At 57.0% G+C, this 14,073-nt stretch overlaps 1 protein-coding gene across 7 annotated transcripts; it reads right to left on the reverse strand.

Annotated features, from left to right (window-relative positions):
* Positions 1-1,428: 1,428 nt before the first annotated feature.
* LOC120394628 lies at positions 1,429-13,719 on the reverse strand. 7 transcript variants are annotated; one of them, XM_039518869.1, is made up of 5 exons: positions 8,616-8,863; positions 8,099-8,180; positions 7,780-7,894; positions 7,080-7,172; positions 1,429-3,907 (listed from the first exon to the last, which is right to left on the reverse strand). In XM_039518869.1, exon 5 carries the CDS (start codon positions 3,834-3,836, stop codon positions 2,937-2,939), a length of 900 nt encoding a protein of 299 aa, XP_039374803.1. In that variant the 5' UTR covers positions 3,837-3,907; positions 7,080-7,172; positions 7,780-7,894; positions 8,099-8,180; positions 8,616-8,863; the 3' UTR covers positions 1,429-2,936. The 7 variants fall into 7 exon arrangements, with proteins under 7 accessions (XP_039374803.1, XP_039374804.1, XP_039374800.1 ...); XM_039518870.1 differs by having other exon boundaries at positions 7,047-7,172; XM_039518866.1 differs by lacking the exon at positions 7,080-7,172.
* Between the last annotated feature and the right edge of the window lie 354 nt (positions 13,720-14,073).

Raw genomic sequence — 14,073 nt, forward strand, 5'->3', positions numbered from 1 at the left:
GGGGGTAATCGGGGAACAAGGACCAGTGGTGCTTAGATAGGGGGTGGGGGTCCTGGGGGGCAGCTGGTGCAGGGGTCTGGGGAGGGGGCAATCAGCGGCCAGGGGCTGGGATTTAAAGGGCTCTGGGCTCCCCGCGGCTGCCGGCAGGGGCGGCTCTAGGATGCGGGGGGCGCTTTGGCAGTCACCTGTCTGCGGCCCCGGTGGACCTCCCGCAGGCACGTCTGCGGAGCCGCGGTCTCAGCGGACCTTCCACAGGCATGCCTGCGGGAGGTCCACCGGGGCCGCCTGCTGCCCTCCCGCGGGACGCCGCCCCAAGCGGGCGCTTGGCGCGCTGGGGTCTGGAGCCGGCCCTGGTGGCGCCAGGTTGCCCAGAGGCCCGGTCACCGTGATATCTGGTTGCTCAGCAGCCCGGTTGTCATGGTGCCAGGACTCTGGGTGGGGACCCATTAAAAAGGGAGCGGAGCAGAGGAAGGAGACAGGAAGCCCACAGTGAGGGCCACTCGCTTCTCGTGAGCTCCTCCTACCACCGTATCCTCCATCGGCGTCTCTATCCCGGCCTCTGAGCTCCATCCTCAGCCCCCGGCGGGGCTGGCTCTCGAAGGATCCCTGCTCTGGGGTGGAGCAGCATCCCTGGGGCTTCCTCCCTGGCAAGCCTCGGCTGACCCCAGCTCTCCCACCGAGCCACTGCTTCAGTTCGGCCTTATTTTGGGGTCTCCACGTCCGACCTAGGCTGATTCTCTTCTGGGTCTTCAGCTCCCTCTCCAGGCTCATTTAAACCCCCCTTCTCATCTAGCAGCTGGTACGGGGGGGATCCGGGCCTGGCCAGTGCTCTGGGTCCCAACCCGGGGACCCTACAAATAGCCACCACCTGCTGGGTCCCTTTTAACTCTTGCTGCTGCTGCTCCTGTTCCCCGGGCCACTTCCCTGCGACCCCAGCACCTTCACCCTTGGCTCGGGCTGAAGTCCTGCTTGAGTCCCTGCAGCCAGCCAGGGGCACACTCCTTGCTCCTCTGGCTCTGGCCAGCAACTGAAACTGCCCTCGCTAGCAGCTCCTTTTATATGAGCCTGCTGGATTCTGATTGGCTGCTCCCTGCAGCCTCTCTCTGGTTAGCTGCTTCCCCACAGCCGCTCTAGGCGGCCTGGAGGACTCAATTCTACTTCTCTTTTCCTGGCATGGGGAGCGGTAGGACCTCCGAGCCTAATACACCCCCTCACAAAGCCCTTGCATTTTTTTTTTGCCATTAACAAAAAGCAAGAAAGGGCATGCCCCTGATTTATTTTCTTTCTTTGATAGCCAAATTTTAACCATGAAACTTCAAAATCTGGGCTACCATAAGGACAACCCACTCCCCATCCCATGCTCTTAAGAAGTGAACGTCATGAAAGCTCTGATCTGTAGAGAATTATTGCGGTTTTTATTAAGCAAGTTGTTAAAAATGCAGAATAATTTTAAAAAGTAACAATCTGATGGGAAAAGAGGCTGCTATCATATTTGTAGGACAAATTTATTGTTAAAATTCTCCCATCATCAGCACATGTCATTGTTTCAAAGTCATATAAACCGTGGTGCAGTTGCATAGGCAGCTAGATAAGATAATGTTTTCAAAATCAACCACACATTTTTCATTTCCTCTTAGCCCTCTGCAAACACCAAGCAGGGCTTGACGATATTCAGCAGATATTCAGCATATAGTCAAAGCTGCAAGCAATTCTCTCTAAGATTTTAACAGGGCTAGCGTGGCTTAATTGTGTTTTCTTAACATGAGTCATTAATAAGCACCCAGCGGCTTGGATGTTTCATGTTATGCTCCACCCTAAAAGCAGATCTTGAAGAATATGCTCAGTAATCAATTAGTAAAACATCCAGCTGCTGCTCCATCTGTCTATCCAACCAGCTCCACCTGTCTATGCATCACTACTCCATCCACTAGGCGGGGATGTTGGTTGATCTAAACTCATTATGGCAAGGTAAAAACTATCATCCTTTGACATCACTAGGAGTTTAAATTGGGATTGCTATCTGGGTGTAAAAACACACTTTTCTCTAGTGAAAGCTCGTAACAGAGGTTAATTAACTTGGGTTCGTTCGACATGAGTGAATAACACACCTCTTTTTCCTAGTTGAATAATGTGTAACTCACTTTAACAGCGGAAAATGTGTCAATCTCAAAACTCATTTTTGGTTTTCAGGCAAAGGAGATCAAAAAAAAAAAAATTGGAGCAACTCAAATAATGGAGCTAATTTAGACCTGTCCTGTTTTAGATGTAGAGGTCAGTTTCATTCTGCACTGCATCACACTATGGTGACCAAAAACAAATGGAAAATGAAAACCGGAAAGAAGTGTGTTTGTGTGTGTTTTTAAGTTCATGTACAATTAATTTCCTACAAATTTCTCAATAAAAAAGTTTGGGGAAAAATCTTTTGGATTCTGTGAAAAAAAATATTATTTGAAGGAGAGAAAAAAAGTTTCTCTATAAAAGAACTTCAACCATCTCAACACATGGAGTTGGAGGATGTGAAGGAATCCTTGGAAAACTGTTGGTTTCTCCTTTATTCCCAGTCTTGCCAAGCCCAAGTGATCAAAAATCAGGAATCAGGACCCTCAAAGCATGAGATTGGCTTAAAAATGGTGAGATTTTAAACAACAACAACAACAACACATGTTTCATCCTGTTCATTTACTGCCTGGTTTTGCAATTTTTGGTGTCACTTTTCTGGCTTTTCCACGCAGCCCCCATTTTTAAAAAAATGAAAGCTGAGATTCCCAGGAAATCACTTGACTCCCAGAGCTGGGGGCTTTGAGCATAACACGAAATATGGCAATGAAATGGAGAAAGTTGGCAACAATGGGATCCAGCTAAGATACTCTCAGGTTGAATCCTGTTCTGAAGGTTGAAGCCTCTTGGCAAATTCCAATTTTCTTTTCTTTTCCTCCTCACTTTCTCGGCGGGCGGTTGGTTTTGGGCATTTTGACGTCATGAGTGAATTCCCCGTTCATGGAGAAGACGGTGATTGTAATCTCCCCTTTCCCAGACTTGAACATCATCCTGCCTCTGGTGGTGTCGAGCAACATCAGCGCATTCTCCTGAACACGCTTAGGTGCCTCCTCCAGTGCTTCCAGAGCATATTCAAAGCAGCCCCTCAGCTCCTGCGTCATCACCCCAAAAGACTCCAATTTGTTGCGAGCCCTCACTACACTCGATACGTTCAGAGGTGCGGGGCAGGTGCCGAGCCGCGCCAGGTAAACCTCCCCTGTGGGCTCGTCGACGGTGTAGACTGGTTTCCCGTCACTGTAGGACACGCTGATCTCACATTCGCCCTTCCCGGAGATGAACGGCAGATTTCTCCTGCTGCAATGGATCACCAGCTTCGCGTTCTCCTGCACGCACGCGGGCTCCTTCCGGAAGCCCCGGATGGCGCAGTCAAAGCAGGTTTTCAGACTCTTGGGTGTCTCCTCCCAGACATCCAGGCTCCTCCGGGCTCCTTCCAGGTTTGCAAGGCTCAGGACCCTCAGGCCAGCCGATATCCTCCCTAGAAAGATATTCAAGCTATGCGAGGTGACATTATAGCTGGGTTTCTCAGAGCCCTGTTTATACGAGACGTTAATTTCGCATACTCCTCTGCCGGACACGAACACCAGCGATTTCCCGTTCCAGTGGAGTGTCATCTTGGCATTGTTCTTCACGCAGTCGGGCTCCTTGGTGAAATGCTCCTCCGCGCACTGGAAGATCTCGTCAAGCGATTCGCTCATCATGCCGCTGGACTCCATTTCCCTCCTCACCTCCCGCAGGCTACCAGCGCTCAGCTGATGGGTCTTGCCCAACTGAGAACCCATGTTGGCCTCCTCTTAATTGACTCAGAACCTGGCTCACTAACCGAGGGGATCCCGCCTTGCTGCAGCTGGGCCTGAAAACAAAAAGAAAATCAATCCGTCATGGAACAATTTAATTACAGCCGAGTGATGTCGCAGGACTTGCAAAGCGACTTCTCAGAGAACGGGTTGGATTTGAACTCCTGCCGCTTCAGAGTTTGCTGAAGAACCCAGCGTTGCAGGAGACAGACTTCGAGTCTACGCTCTGGGGAGGGAAGTCGTCCCTGCTCACGACAGCTCAGAAACGGAGCCCTAGGGTGGGCGTGTTACTACAAATGGAGTTGGCCCTGGCAGAGCTGGGAGGGGCACCTCGAGCTGGGATAGCAGGAGGGCTGCCGTTCTGGATTGAGGGGCACCAGCAGAGATGTGGGGTGGAAGTCGAGGGCTCAGGAAGGGGCTACAGGCCAAAATCTTTAACCATACGGAATTGCAACGCAACTGAAAAGAATAGAAATGACATTTCTCTTGTCCCTAAGGAGGCCGAGTCTCCCCTTGCCTCACATGGTCATTATTCCGGTGTAAATATGAGTTATCACCAGATCAGGATTCTCCACTTGCTCCTGAGAGCTGATACCTGATTTGCACAGGCTTTGTGCGAGTGTCAATAACACAAGGCGGCAGGAAACAATTACCCGAAGTTGGAGGACGGCGGCTGGGGCACGGGCGTGTGATCATTACGAACGCCCCATGGGAATCTACGGTTTACCTCTCGCCATCCTGAGGACGGACCATTCAGTCCTACCCAGGGGTGAGCTGCAGCCGGTTCGCACCGGTTCGCACGAACTGGTTGTTAAATTTAGAAGCGGTTTTAGACCCGCTTGTTAACCGGCTTCCCTGCGCGGGAAGCTTTGATGGGCTCTGGCTGGGAAGGGTGTAATTCCTCCTCCCGGCCGCCGGGGGGCGCCGTGCTGTGCCGCGGGAGCCATGTGAGCTGCCTCCTGGCCCTGGGGCCCCTGCTACTGCCTGGTGGGTCCCCGGCTGCCTCCTGCTGCTCCCAGCCCCCCCCCCGGGGGAGTGTCTGCGCCCCTCCCCCGCCTCCCCTTCCCCCAGCCACCCCTCCCCCGCTCCCCCTGCCTGCACCCCCCCGCCGCAGCCAGCCCCTGTCACCGCACTGCCCCCAGCCCCCTGCCTGCACCCACTGCCCTGCACCCCATTGCACCCCTGCCCCAGCCCCTGCCTGCCCCCTGCCCCCGCCCGTCTGCAGCCCCTGCCTGCAGCCACCTCCTGCTCCCAGCCACTCTCCCTGTGTGAGTGTCTGCACCCTCCCCGCTCCCCTGCCTGCACCCCGCCGCAGCCAGCCCCTGTCACCCTGCCTCCAGCCCCGTCTGCACCCCTGCCCTGCCACCCCCATTGCACCCCCTGCCCCAGCCCCTGCCTGCACCCCTGCCCCCATTGCACCCCTGCCCCCAGCCTGCAGCCACCTCCTGCTCCCAGCCGCTCTCCCTGTGTGAGTGTCTGCACCCCTCCCCACTCCCCTGCCCACAGCTGCCCCCTGCCACCCTCCCCGCCCGCAGCCTCTGCCCCCGCCCCCAGCCAGCCCCTCTGCACCCCTGCCCAGAGCCAGCCCCTGCCATCCGTCCTGCCATAGCCCCTGCCACAGTCACTGCCCCCTGCCACCCCCCGACCCAGGGGCGGCTCTACAAATCAGGCTGCCCCAAGCAGCGCGGAGCGCTGCGCCGCCCTTCCCTAGTCCCGCGGCGGGGCCCCTCTTCCCGCGGCTCCGGCATCCTGGGGAGGGCGGCATTTGGCTCCGGTGGAGCTCCCGCCGGCATGCCTGCGGGAGCTCAACCGGAGCCGCGGGAAGACGGGACCCGCCGCAGTCATGCCTGCGGCAGGTCCGCTCGTCTCGGGCTCCGGTGGACCTGCCGCAGGCATGCCGGCAGGAGCTCAACCGGAGCCAAATGCCGCCCTCCCCAGGATGCCGCCCCAAGCGGGCGCTTGGCCCGCTGGTGCCTAGAGCCGCCCCTGCCCCGACCCCTGCCACAGCCCCTTGCCCCGCCACAGCCTGTCTGCACCACCTGCCCACAGCCAGCCCCTGTTGCAGCCAGCCCGTGTCACACTCCCTGCCTCCAGCTAGCCCGGCCCCACGCCCCTGTCTGCAGCCAGCCCCATGTCCACTGGTGCCCTGCAAGTTCTCAGGGCAGTAACCCTGCACACCTGCTTCAATGGGGGGGGAGGGGGGGAAGGGAGCAGCTGGGACCCACATGTGCACGCCCTAGGGTGACCAGACAGCAAGTGTGAAAAATCGGGACAGGGGTGAGGGGTAATAGGAGCCTATATAAGAAAAAGACCCCAAAATTGAGACTGTCCCTATAAAATTGGGACATCTGGTCACCCTAGCACACCCCGGGGAGTGGCGGGGACCCACACATGTGAAACAGAGTCATTTCTAGTTCAGCCCCATCTTTTTAAAAAAGAACTGTCGGTCGGGTTAACATACATCTGTATTTTCCTGGACATGTCAGACTTTTAGGTTCTTAAATCACTGTCTGGGTGGTAAATTTTAAAAATTCCTCCCGGGAAAATACGGCCGTACGGTGACCCTATTGGTACCAAAAATCCATCCTGTGGCACATCCCTTAAATCAGAACTTTTTATAGGGAACCGGTTGTTCAGATTTTAGCAGCTCATCACTGATCCTACCCTTTGCTTCCTGTCTTTGAAACAGTGACTCACCCAGGAGAGGACCTTCCCTCTTGTCCCATGACGGCTTCCATGACACAAGCACCCATCAGCGAAGCTGAGCGGGGGTTGTTCGCTGCCTGGGGATTGCAAGCTCAGTGCGGACGTGCACTTTGCTTCTTCAGCAACCGAGGGAAGGGGAAGTGAACCCCAGTGGCAAGGCTGCTGGCTGCTGGGTCTTTCGCAAGCGCTGGAGTGAAACGCACGTTTATTTCAGACCAAAGAGACCAGCAGGGAAAACAGAATTCATGGAGATCAGGAGAGGCACACGCATGTCAGCTTTGCGTGGAAAATCGGCTCACATCCCATCCGCTTCCCAGGTACAAGGGAATCCAGCTCTGTAATACCCTGGGTGCATGTTTCTTAGGTGTTGATCCTGGATCTTTAAACCTTTGCCATCGAGTTCTGGGTCAGGACAACAGAGGCAAAGCCTGCAGCCATATCTCCACTGCTACGATGAGCAGTACCTCACCCACCCACACCACAACACACCTTTCAGGATCCAAGAGTCCCACACCTGCCTACCAGAAACCCTGCGGTACCTCGGCCAGGGCGTGAAATGCCCCAACCACCAGACAATCACCGCGCTCTCGAAGGAACTCACAGAGGGCAAAAATGCTAAAAGACAAAACCAACATCACCGGGGGGTGAACGCTCTTCACAAAGCGATCGATTCGTCTGTGATCTCTTCGTCACCCCCACAGACATGGGAGGTGTTAGAAAACTCCCTTTTGGGGGAGGCGAGTCTCTCCAGCCCTGCTCCTCCCACCCAAGCCCACCCCCGCCAGAGCCCGGAGGCCCCACCCTCATGGCCGGAGGAGCCCTGGCGAAACTGCCCCAACCCCCGGGTCGCCAGACGACCCCAAGCACCGGCCCAACCCTGGGACCAGCCTGAGCCACCCATGGCTTGAGCCACCCTGGCCTCCCGGCCAGCCCAAACCACCGGCCATCTGAGCCCCGAGCTCTCGGCTGCCGGCCCAAGCCGAGGCCCCGCTGGCTTTGGGGGAGAGGGGGAGCGTAGGTGGGGCCATGACCTGGATTGTGATACCCGCTGCCCGGGATTGAAGAAATGCCCTGCACAACACGGGTGCTTAACCAGCTTTGTAAGAAGTTCAGACTCTCCGGTTCCCATCTCCAGAGCCGGAGCAGGGCTCGGTGTGGCTCGAAAGTGCTTGTTTCTCTCACCCATTGAACTTGGTCCAATACAAGATATTATCTCGCCTACCTTGTCTCTTTCAAGAGCACACGAGTGAACTTCAGCTCCCTGCGGTAGAAGACGGTTCTTCACGTCAAGCTCTCGGGGCACATCAGCCTCGCTCTGGAGGTTACCGACCGGACCCCTGCCATCGACCAAGACAGCCGCTGTTAGCTTCGAGGATTTCGCTCCCTGATTTGACGTTTTAAGGAGGGAATCATCAACGGCCATAATTTTTGCAAGAGGTATATATATGCCTGTTCCACCGGGAAATGCACTTCAGGCCAGTTGGAAGCAGAATCGAGAAGGAAAGACAAAGACCAAGAAAGCAAGAAATCTCGCTACTCACCCGGCCAGGGACGAGCTGAAGAGACGAGACGCTCTGCGCTTTCCCTCTCTTCCCAGAATCAAAGACAGCGGAGAAGATTTAGCTGCATCCAGAACACGTGACGGTTACTTTTAGTTTCCGAATGATGCGCACATCTGTACACTGCCTGCAGCAGCGATTTTCGCTCTTGAGGTTTTGTGGCCAGGAGAGAGGAAAAGAAAAGCCGGTTCCTGACATGTCCGTGGGGCCAGGGGTGAGCTCCGTGACCTTGCAGTGGGGCCTGGTGGGTTAGGGCAGGGGGGCAGGGGGCTGGGAGCCAGGCCTCCTGGATTGGATTAGCACTTGGCTACACCCAGGGCCGGTGCAAGGAAGTTTCACGCCCTACTCGAAACTGCCACCTTGCGCCCCCCCACTCCCTGTGGCAGCTCTGCCCTGAGGCGCCCCCCCCCACGGCAGTTCCCCCCCCTACCCTGAGGCGCCCCCCCCATGGAAGCCCTCCCCCCGGGGAGCCGTTCGGCACCTCCCCAGCCCAGCTCACCTCTGCTCCAGAATCCCTGCCGTCGGCCATCGCGGGGCTCGTGCCACGTGCACTAAGCAGCGCTGCGGAGCTCTGCCCGGCCCCCGGCGCCCCAGCCGGCAATGAGAAGAATCACGTGGGACGGAGCAGCCGCTGCGCTGGGAGGGAGCGGGAGTCTGAGCCGCCGGCAGCCCAGGGGTTCCCCATCGACTCCGCTTCCGCCTCTCGCCGCGGTGCAGTTCCGGAGCCGACGGCCGAGCGATCGGGGACCGATTTTATCACGTCCACACTAGACGTGAGAAATGGATCCTGATAGATCGATCACTACCCGCCCATCTGGCAGGTAGTGTAGACGTACCCTGAGGTAGACTCCACACCTCCCAGCAGGGACACCCCTGTCCCCACCCCTCCTTCCGCTCAGAGGTGTCTGGCACCCAGCAAGTTCAGTCCAGCTCAGGGCGGCCCTCAGCCTAAGAGCAGTTCTTCTCCCCGATGCTCGGCCAGAAAAGAGAACAACGTTTCCCCGGCCCGCATTCATGTCCATGGTGGATTAAAGCCAGTAGTAAAACCATCTAACACACAGGTCAAGGAAGGAGTCTCTCTCCACCTGGGCATGATGCTGAACATTATCCCGCAGTAGAAGGCTGGTTTAAAAGGCAGAAAACACTCGCTGGATGTAACCTGCACGATCCCACGTTAAGGTTCATACATGGAACGATGCAGTTAAAATATCAGTGTCCAAATAGTTTGGTCCATCCCCTGTAACGAGTGACACGAAGAGAGGGGTGTGGAAACCGGGAGCGGATCACTTGGGCAAATGCAGCTGTGTCTGCGGGACCCTGGGCAGAGGGGGACGTTCATGGACAGTAAACACAGCCTGGGCCTGCAGCTTTCCCCCCTCCCCGGTACCTGTCCGGGGAGAGCTCATTCAGACCCTGCGTTCACCCCCGTCAGCCGGGCTCTGATCCCTGCGTTTCAGGGCCTTTGGCTCTCAAACTTGGGGGCATTTTCCAGATCAGATCAAAACCGGATTAGGAGAAAAGCCAGATCTCCTGTGAATGGAAAATCCCAGGGGAGCCAGATGGAGCTGGGAGTTTGGGACCCCCCCCCCCGGGGAAAGGGGGGGCAGGGGCCCCCATGGCAGGTGGCGATGAGGGGGAGACCCAGATCACAAGGGGGAGAGGATGGACAGACCAGGGAACCAGCTGCCCCCGGCCCCCCCCCCCCATCTCCGGCTGCAGGGGAAGAAAGGAAACTGAAACTAACAGGAGAAGTGGCGCCGGGGGGGGGGGGGGGTTAATTCATCCTGCAGCAGAGCCGGAGCCAGAGAACCACGTCGTGCTGAGAGAACAGGAGACACTGGAAGAGCTGGGGTAGGAATATCACGGACCCCCCCCCACACCTCAGATCCGCTGGTGCCCCTCACTCCCAAGCTGCAGCCCAGGCAGAGCTGGGGGGGGGCAGGGCTGGGCTGGCAGGGGGCTGCGGGTCGGGAGTGAGGGGCACCGGCAGAGCTGGGGGGCAGGGCTAGCAGGGGCTGCAGGTCGGGAGTGAGGGGCACCGGCAGAGCTGGGGCAGGGCTAACAGGGGCTGCGGGTCGGGAGTGAGGGCACCGGCAGAGCTGGGGCAGGGGTAGCAGGGGCTGCAGGTCGGGAGTGAGGGGCAAAGGCAAAGCTGGGTGGGGCAGGGCTGGGCTGGCAGGGGCTGTGGGTCGGGAGTGAGGGACACCGGCAGGGCTGGGCTAGCAGGGGGCTGTGGGGCACTGGCAGAGCTGTGGGGAGCCCAGGGCCGAGTTAGCAGGGGCTGCGGGTTGGGAGTGAGGGGCACCGGCAGAACTGGGGGCAGGGCTGGGGGCAGGGGCTGCGGGTTGGGAGTGAGGGGCACCGGCAGGGCAGAGGGGGGCAGGGCTGGGCTAGCAGGGGGCTGTGGGGCAGGAGTGAGGGGCACCAGCAGGGCAGAGGGGGGGCAGGGCTGGGCTAGCAGGGGGGCTGTGGGGCAGGAGTGAGGGGCACCTGAACTGATCCAGTCTCCTCCCCGTTCCTTAGGGCTCAGGCCGCGGCAGTGCTGAGTTGGTCGTCCGGACACTGAGTTGCGTTGACCCCTCCCCCAGGCAGCCGTGGGGCGGGGGCTGGAGGTCCATGGCTCATCCACTGACCATCAGCTGCAGCTGGGCCATGACCTGGCTTCTCCAGTGGCCCCTGGACTGGGCCAGGAGGCAGATGTGCCACCTGTTGCGAAGGTGTCTCGTGGTGGCCTTGGCCATGATGCTGGTCTGCATCGTCCTTTGCATCCTCGCTCCCACGCTGCCCCAGGAGACGCTGGGCCTCTCCTCCCCGAGCGCCGGGGACCCCACGGCTCTGATGATCCATCAGCCGAGCCTCCCCAAGGGTGTCCTCACCCTCCTCCGGGACGCCCTGCTCCACATCGCCGCCCTGCTGTCCTTCCGGGAGCCTCTGACCATCGCCAACCTCCTGAGGCACCGGGACCGGCAGCAGGGCCTGGACGAGGCGAGCGACGCGCTCTGGGCCTGTCTCGATCGGGCCGTGGAGGAGTTCAGCAAGGAGCCGCCGGCGATCCAGGCGAACGCCCGGCTGAGCGTCCAGTGTGCGGGGCGGGCGCTGGAGTTCCTCTCCGGCCAGGGGGACTGCGAGATCTCGGTCTATCTCCTCCATCACCGCGTGCGGTACAGCGCGGAGGCGCGGACGGCCGAGCTGTACCTGGCCAGGCTGGCCGTGCGCCCGGAGCCGCTGAGCGTGGACGAGCTGCTGAGTGTGCGGCGCCGGCTCCAGGCCTGGGGGGCGCTGACCGAGGAGCTCAGAGGCTGCCTGGACTTCGCGGTGCAGAAATTCACCGAGGAGCCATTCTGCGTCCAGGATGACGCCAGGATGGTGGTGGACTGCGCCGGGCGGGCACTGAGCTTCTCTGCGGGGGCTGGGGGGAACCAGATCAATGTCTACGACGACCGGGACGGCCGCGTCCACTACCGCATCCGGGCATCGGGGCTGTGGGCCCGCACCGCGCGGTTCCTCAACGGCAACTAGCCCCACCACGCCCTGAACGTCGGCCCCCTGTGGTGAAGGCCAGGGCCGGCTCTGGCATTTTTGCCACCCCAAGCAAAAAAAAGAGAGGGGGGGGGGCTGCCGGAGCGGCAAAGCGGGGAGGGGGCGGAACACGGCACGGCCGGAGCGGCAAAGCCGGGCGGGGGGAGGGAATCTGTTGAGATAACAAAACAACAGGGCACAAATTATCCAACAAGCTCTTGGAATGTATTGGAGACAATTTTTTATTCCAGAAGGCGGAGAAAGCGGGAGTGGGTGTTCTAGATTTGATTATCATGAATAGGGAGGAACTGGTTGAGAATTTGAAAGTGGAAGGCAGTTTTGAGTGAAAGTGATCATGAAATGATACAAGTTCATGATTCTAAGGAATGGTAGGAGGGAAAACAGCAAAATTAAGACAATTGATTTCAAGAAGGCAGTGAAAACGGGGTAGAATCAGAAACAAAAATTGGGAAAGATTAAGTTAAAAATGACACAGACAAGTTAGATGTCTTCAAATCACCAGGGCCTGATGAAATGCCTCCTCGAATATTCAAGGAGCTGACTGAGGAGATATCTGAGCCATTAGCGATTATCTTTGAAAAGTCATGGGAGACGGGACAGACTCCAGAAGACTGGAAAAGGGCACATATAGTGCCCATCTATAAAAAAGGGGTATAAGGACAACCCCGGGGAATTACAGACCAGTCAGCTTAACTTGTGTACCAGGTAAGATAATGGAGCAAATAATTAAGGAATCAATTTGCAAACCCCTAGAAGATAGTAAGGTGATAAGTAATAGTCAGCATGGATTTGTCAAGATCAAATCAGGTCAAACCAAGCTGAGGACTTTCTGTGACAGGGTAACGAGCCTTGTGGATGGGGGGAAGTGGTAGATGTGGTATCCCTGGACTTTAGGAAGCCTTTTGATACGGTCTCACATGACCTTCTAATTAACAAACTAGGGAAATACAACCTGGATGGAGCTATTATAAGGTGGGCGCATAATTGGTTGGATAACCGCTCCCAGGGAGTAGTTATCAATGATTCACAGTCATGCTGGAAGGGCATCACGAGTGGAGTCCCGCAGGGATCAGTTCTGGGTCCAGTTCTTTTCAATGTCTTCATCAATGATTTAGATCATGGCACAGAGAGAACACTTATAAAGTTTGCAGATGAGACCAAGCTGGAAGGGGTTACAAGTGCTTTGGAGGACAGGATGAGAATTCAAAATGATCTGGACAATCTGGAGGAAAATAGGATGAAATTTAAGAAGGACAAATGCAAAGTGCTCCACTTAGGAAGGAACAATCAGTTGCACACATACAGACTGGGCAATGACTGCCTAGGAAGGGGTACTGCGGAAAGGGATCTGGGGGTCATAGTGGATCACAAGCTAAATATGAGTCAACAGTGTAACGCTGCTGCAAAAAAAGCAAACATCCTTCTGGGCTGTATTAGCAGGAGTGTTGTAAGCAAGACCCGAGAAGTAATTCTCCCGCTTTACTCCGTGCTGATCAGTCCTCAGCTGGAGTGTTGTGTCCAGTTCTGGGCACCGCATTTCAGGAAGGATGTGGACAAATTGGAAAAAGTCCAGAGAAGAGCAACAAAAATGATGAAAGGTCTAGAAAACATGAGCTGTGAGGGAAGATTGAAAGAACTGGGTGTGTTTAGTCTGGAGGAGGCTGAGAGGGGACATGACAACAGTCTTCAAATACCTGAAAGGTTACAAGGAGGAAGGAGACACATTATTCGCCTTAATCTCTGAGGACAGGACAAGAAGCAATGGGCTCAAACTGCTGCAAGGGAGGTTTAGGTTGGACATTAGGAAAAACTTCCTAACTGTCTGGGTGGTTAAACACTGGAATACGTTCCCCAGGGAGGTTGTGGCAGGATCTTTCAGGGCAGGTTAGACAAACGCCTGCCAGGGATGGTCTTGTTCCTGCCATGAGGGCAGGGGATCGGACTGGATGACCTCTCGAGGTCCCTTCCCGTCCAGTGATTCGATGATGTTCTGTTACAAGCCTGTTCCTTAGAAAATTGTTTAACAGCCTGTAGATGGTCAGACTCACCCCTGCGGCGCCTCCTGCTGGTGACTCCGGGGAATTAGCTCAATTCCGGCTCCAGAGCGCCCCCTGCAGGCCGGTGATCCGCCTGTCCTCTGGCCCCCGTGTCCCTCCCTGGACCCGGTGCCCTTTTACATGGGGTGCTGCCCCCCGGCAGTAACCCCTTTCTCTCAGGGTCTCCCCTCCCCAGGGAAACCCCCACCCTCTATCCCCACCTTGCCTCAGTAATGGCTACTGCCAGGCATTGTCTAGCCCCACGTCCTGGGGCAGACTGCAGTGTCAGCCACTCATCACAGGCAAGGAGGGTTTGGACCTGCTGCCTTGGCCTGCCCCTGGGCTGCCCTCTGCAACCCCCAGGACCTGTTAGCCCAATGC

This window comes from Mauremys reevesii, unplaced genomic scaffold (genome assembly GCF_016161935.1).
Source record: "Mauremys reevesii isolate NIE-2019 unplaced genomic scaffold, ASM1616193v1 Contig70, whole genome shotgun sequence".
NCBI classification, from domain to species: Eukaryota; Metazoa; Chordata; order Testudines; family Geoemydidae; genus Mauremys; species Mauremys reevesii.

Bases quoted from the DNA above. Each gene is read 5' to 3' on its own strand.
- LOC120394628 (XM_039518872.1), bottom strand. From the start codon at position 3,836: ATGGGTTCTCAGTTGGGCAAGACCCATCAGCTGAGCGCTGGTAGCCTG.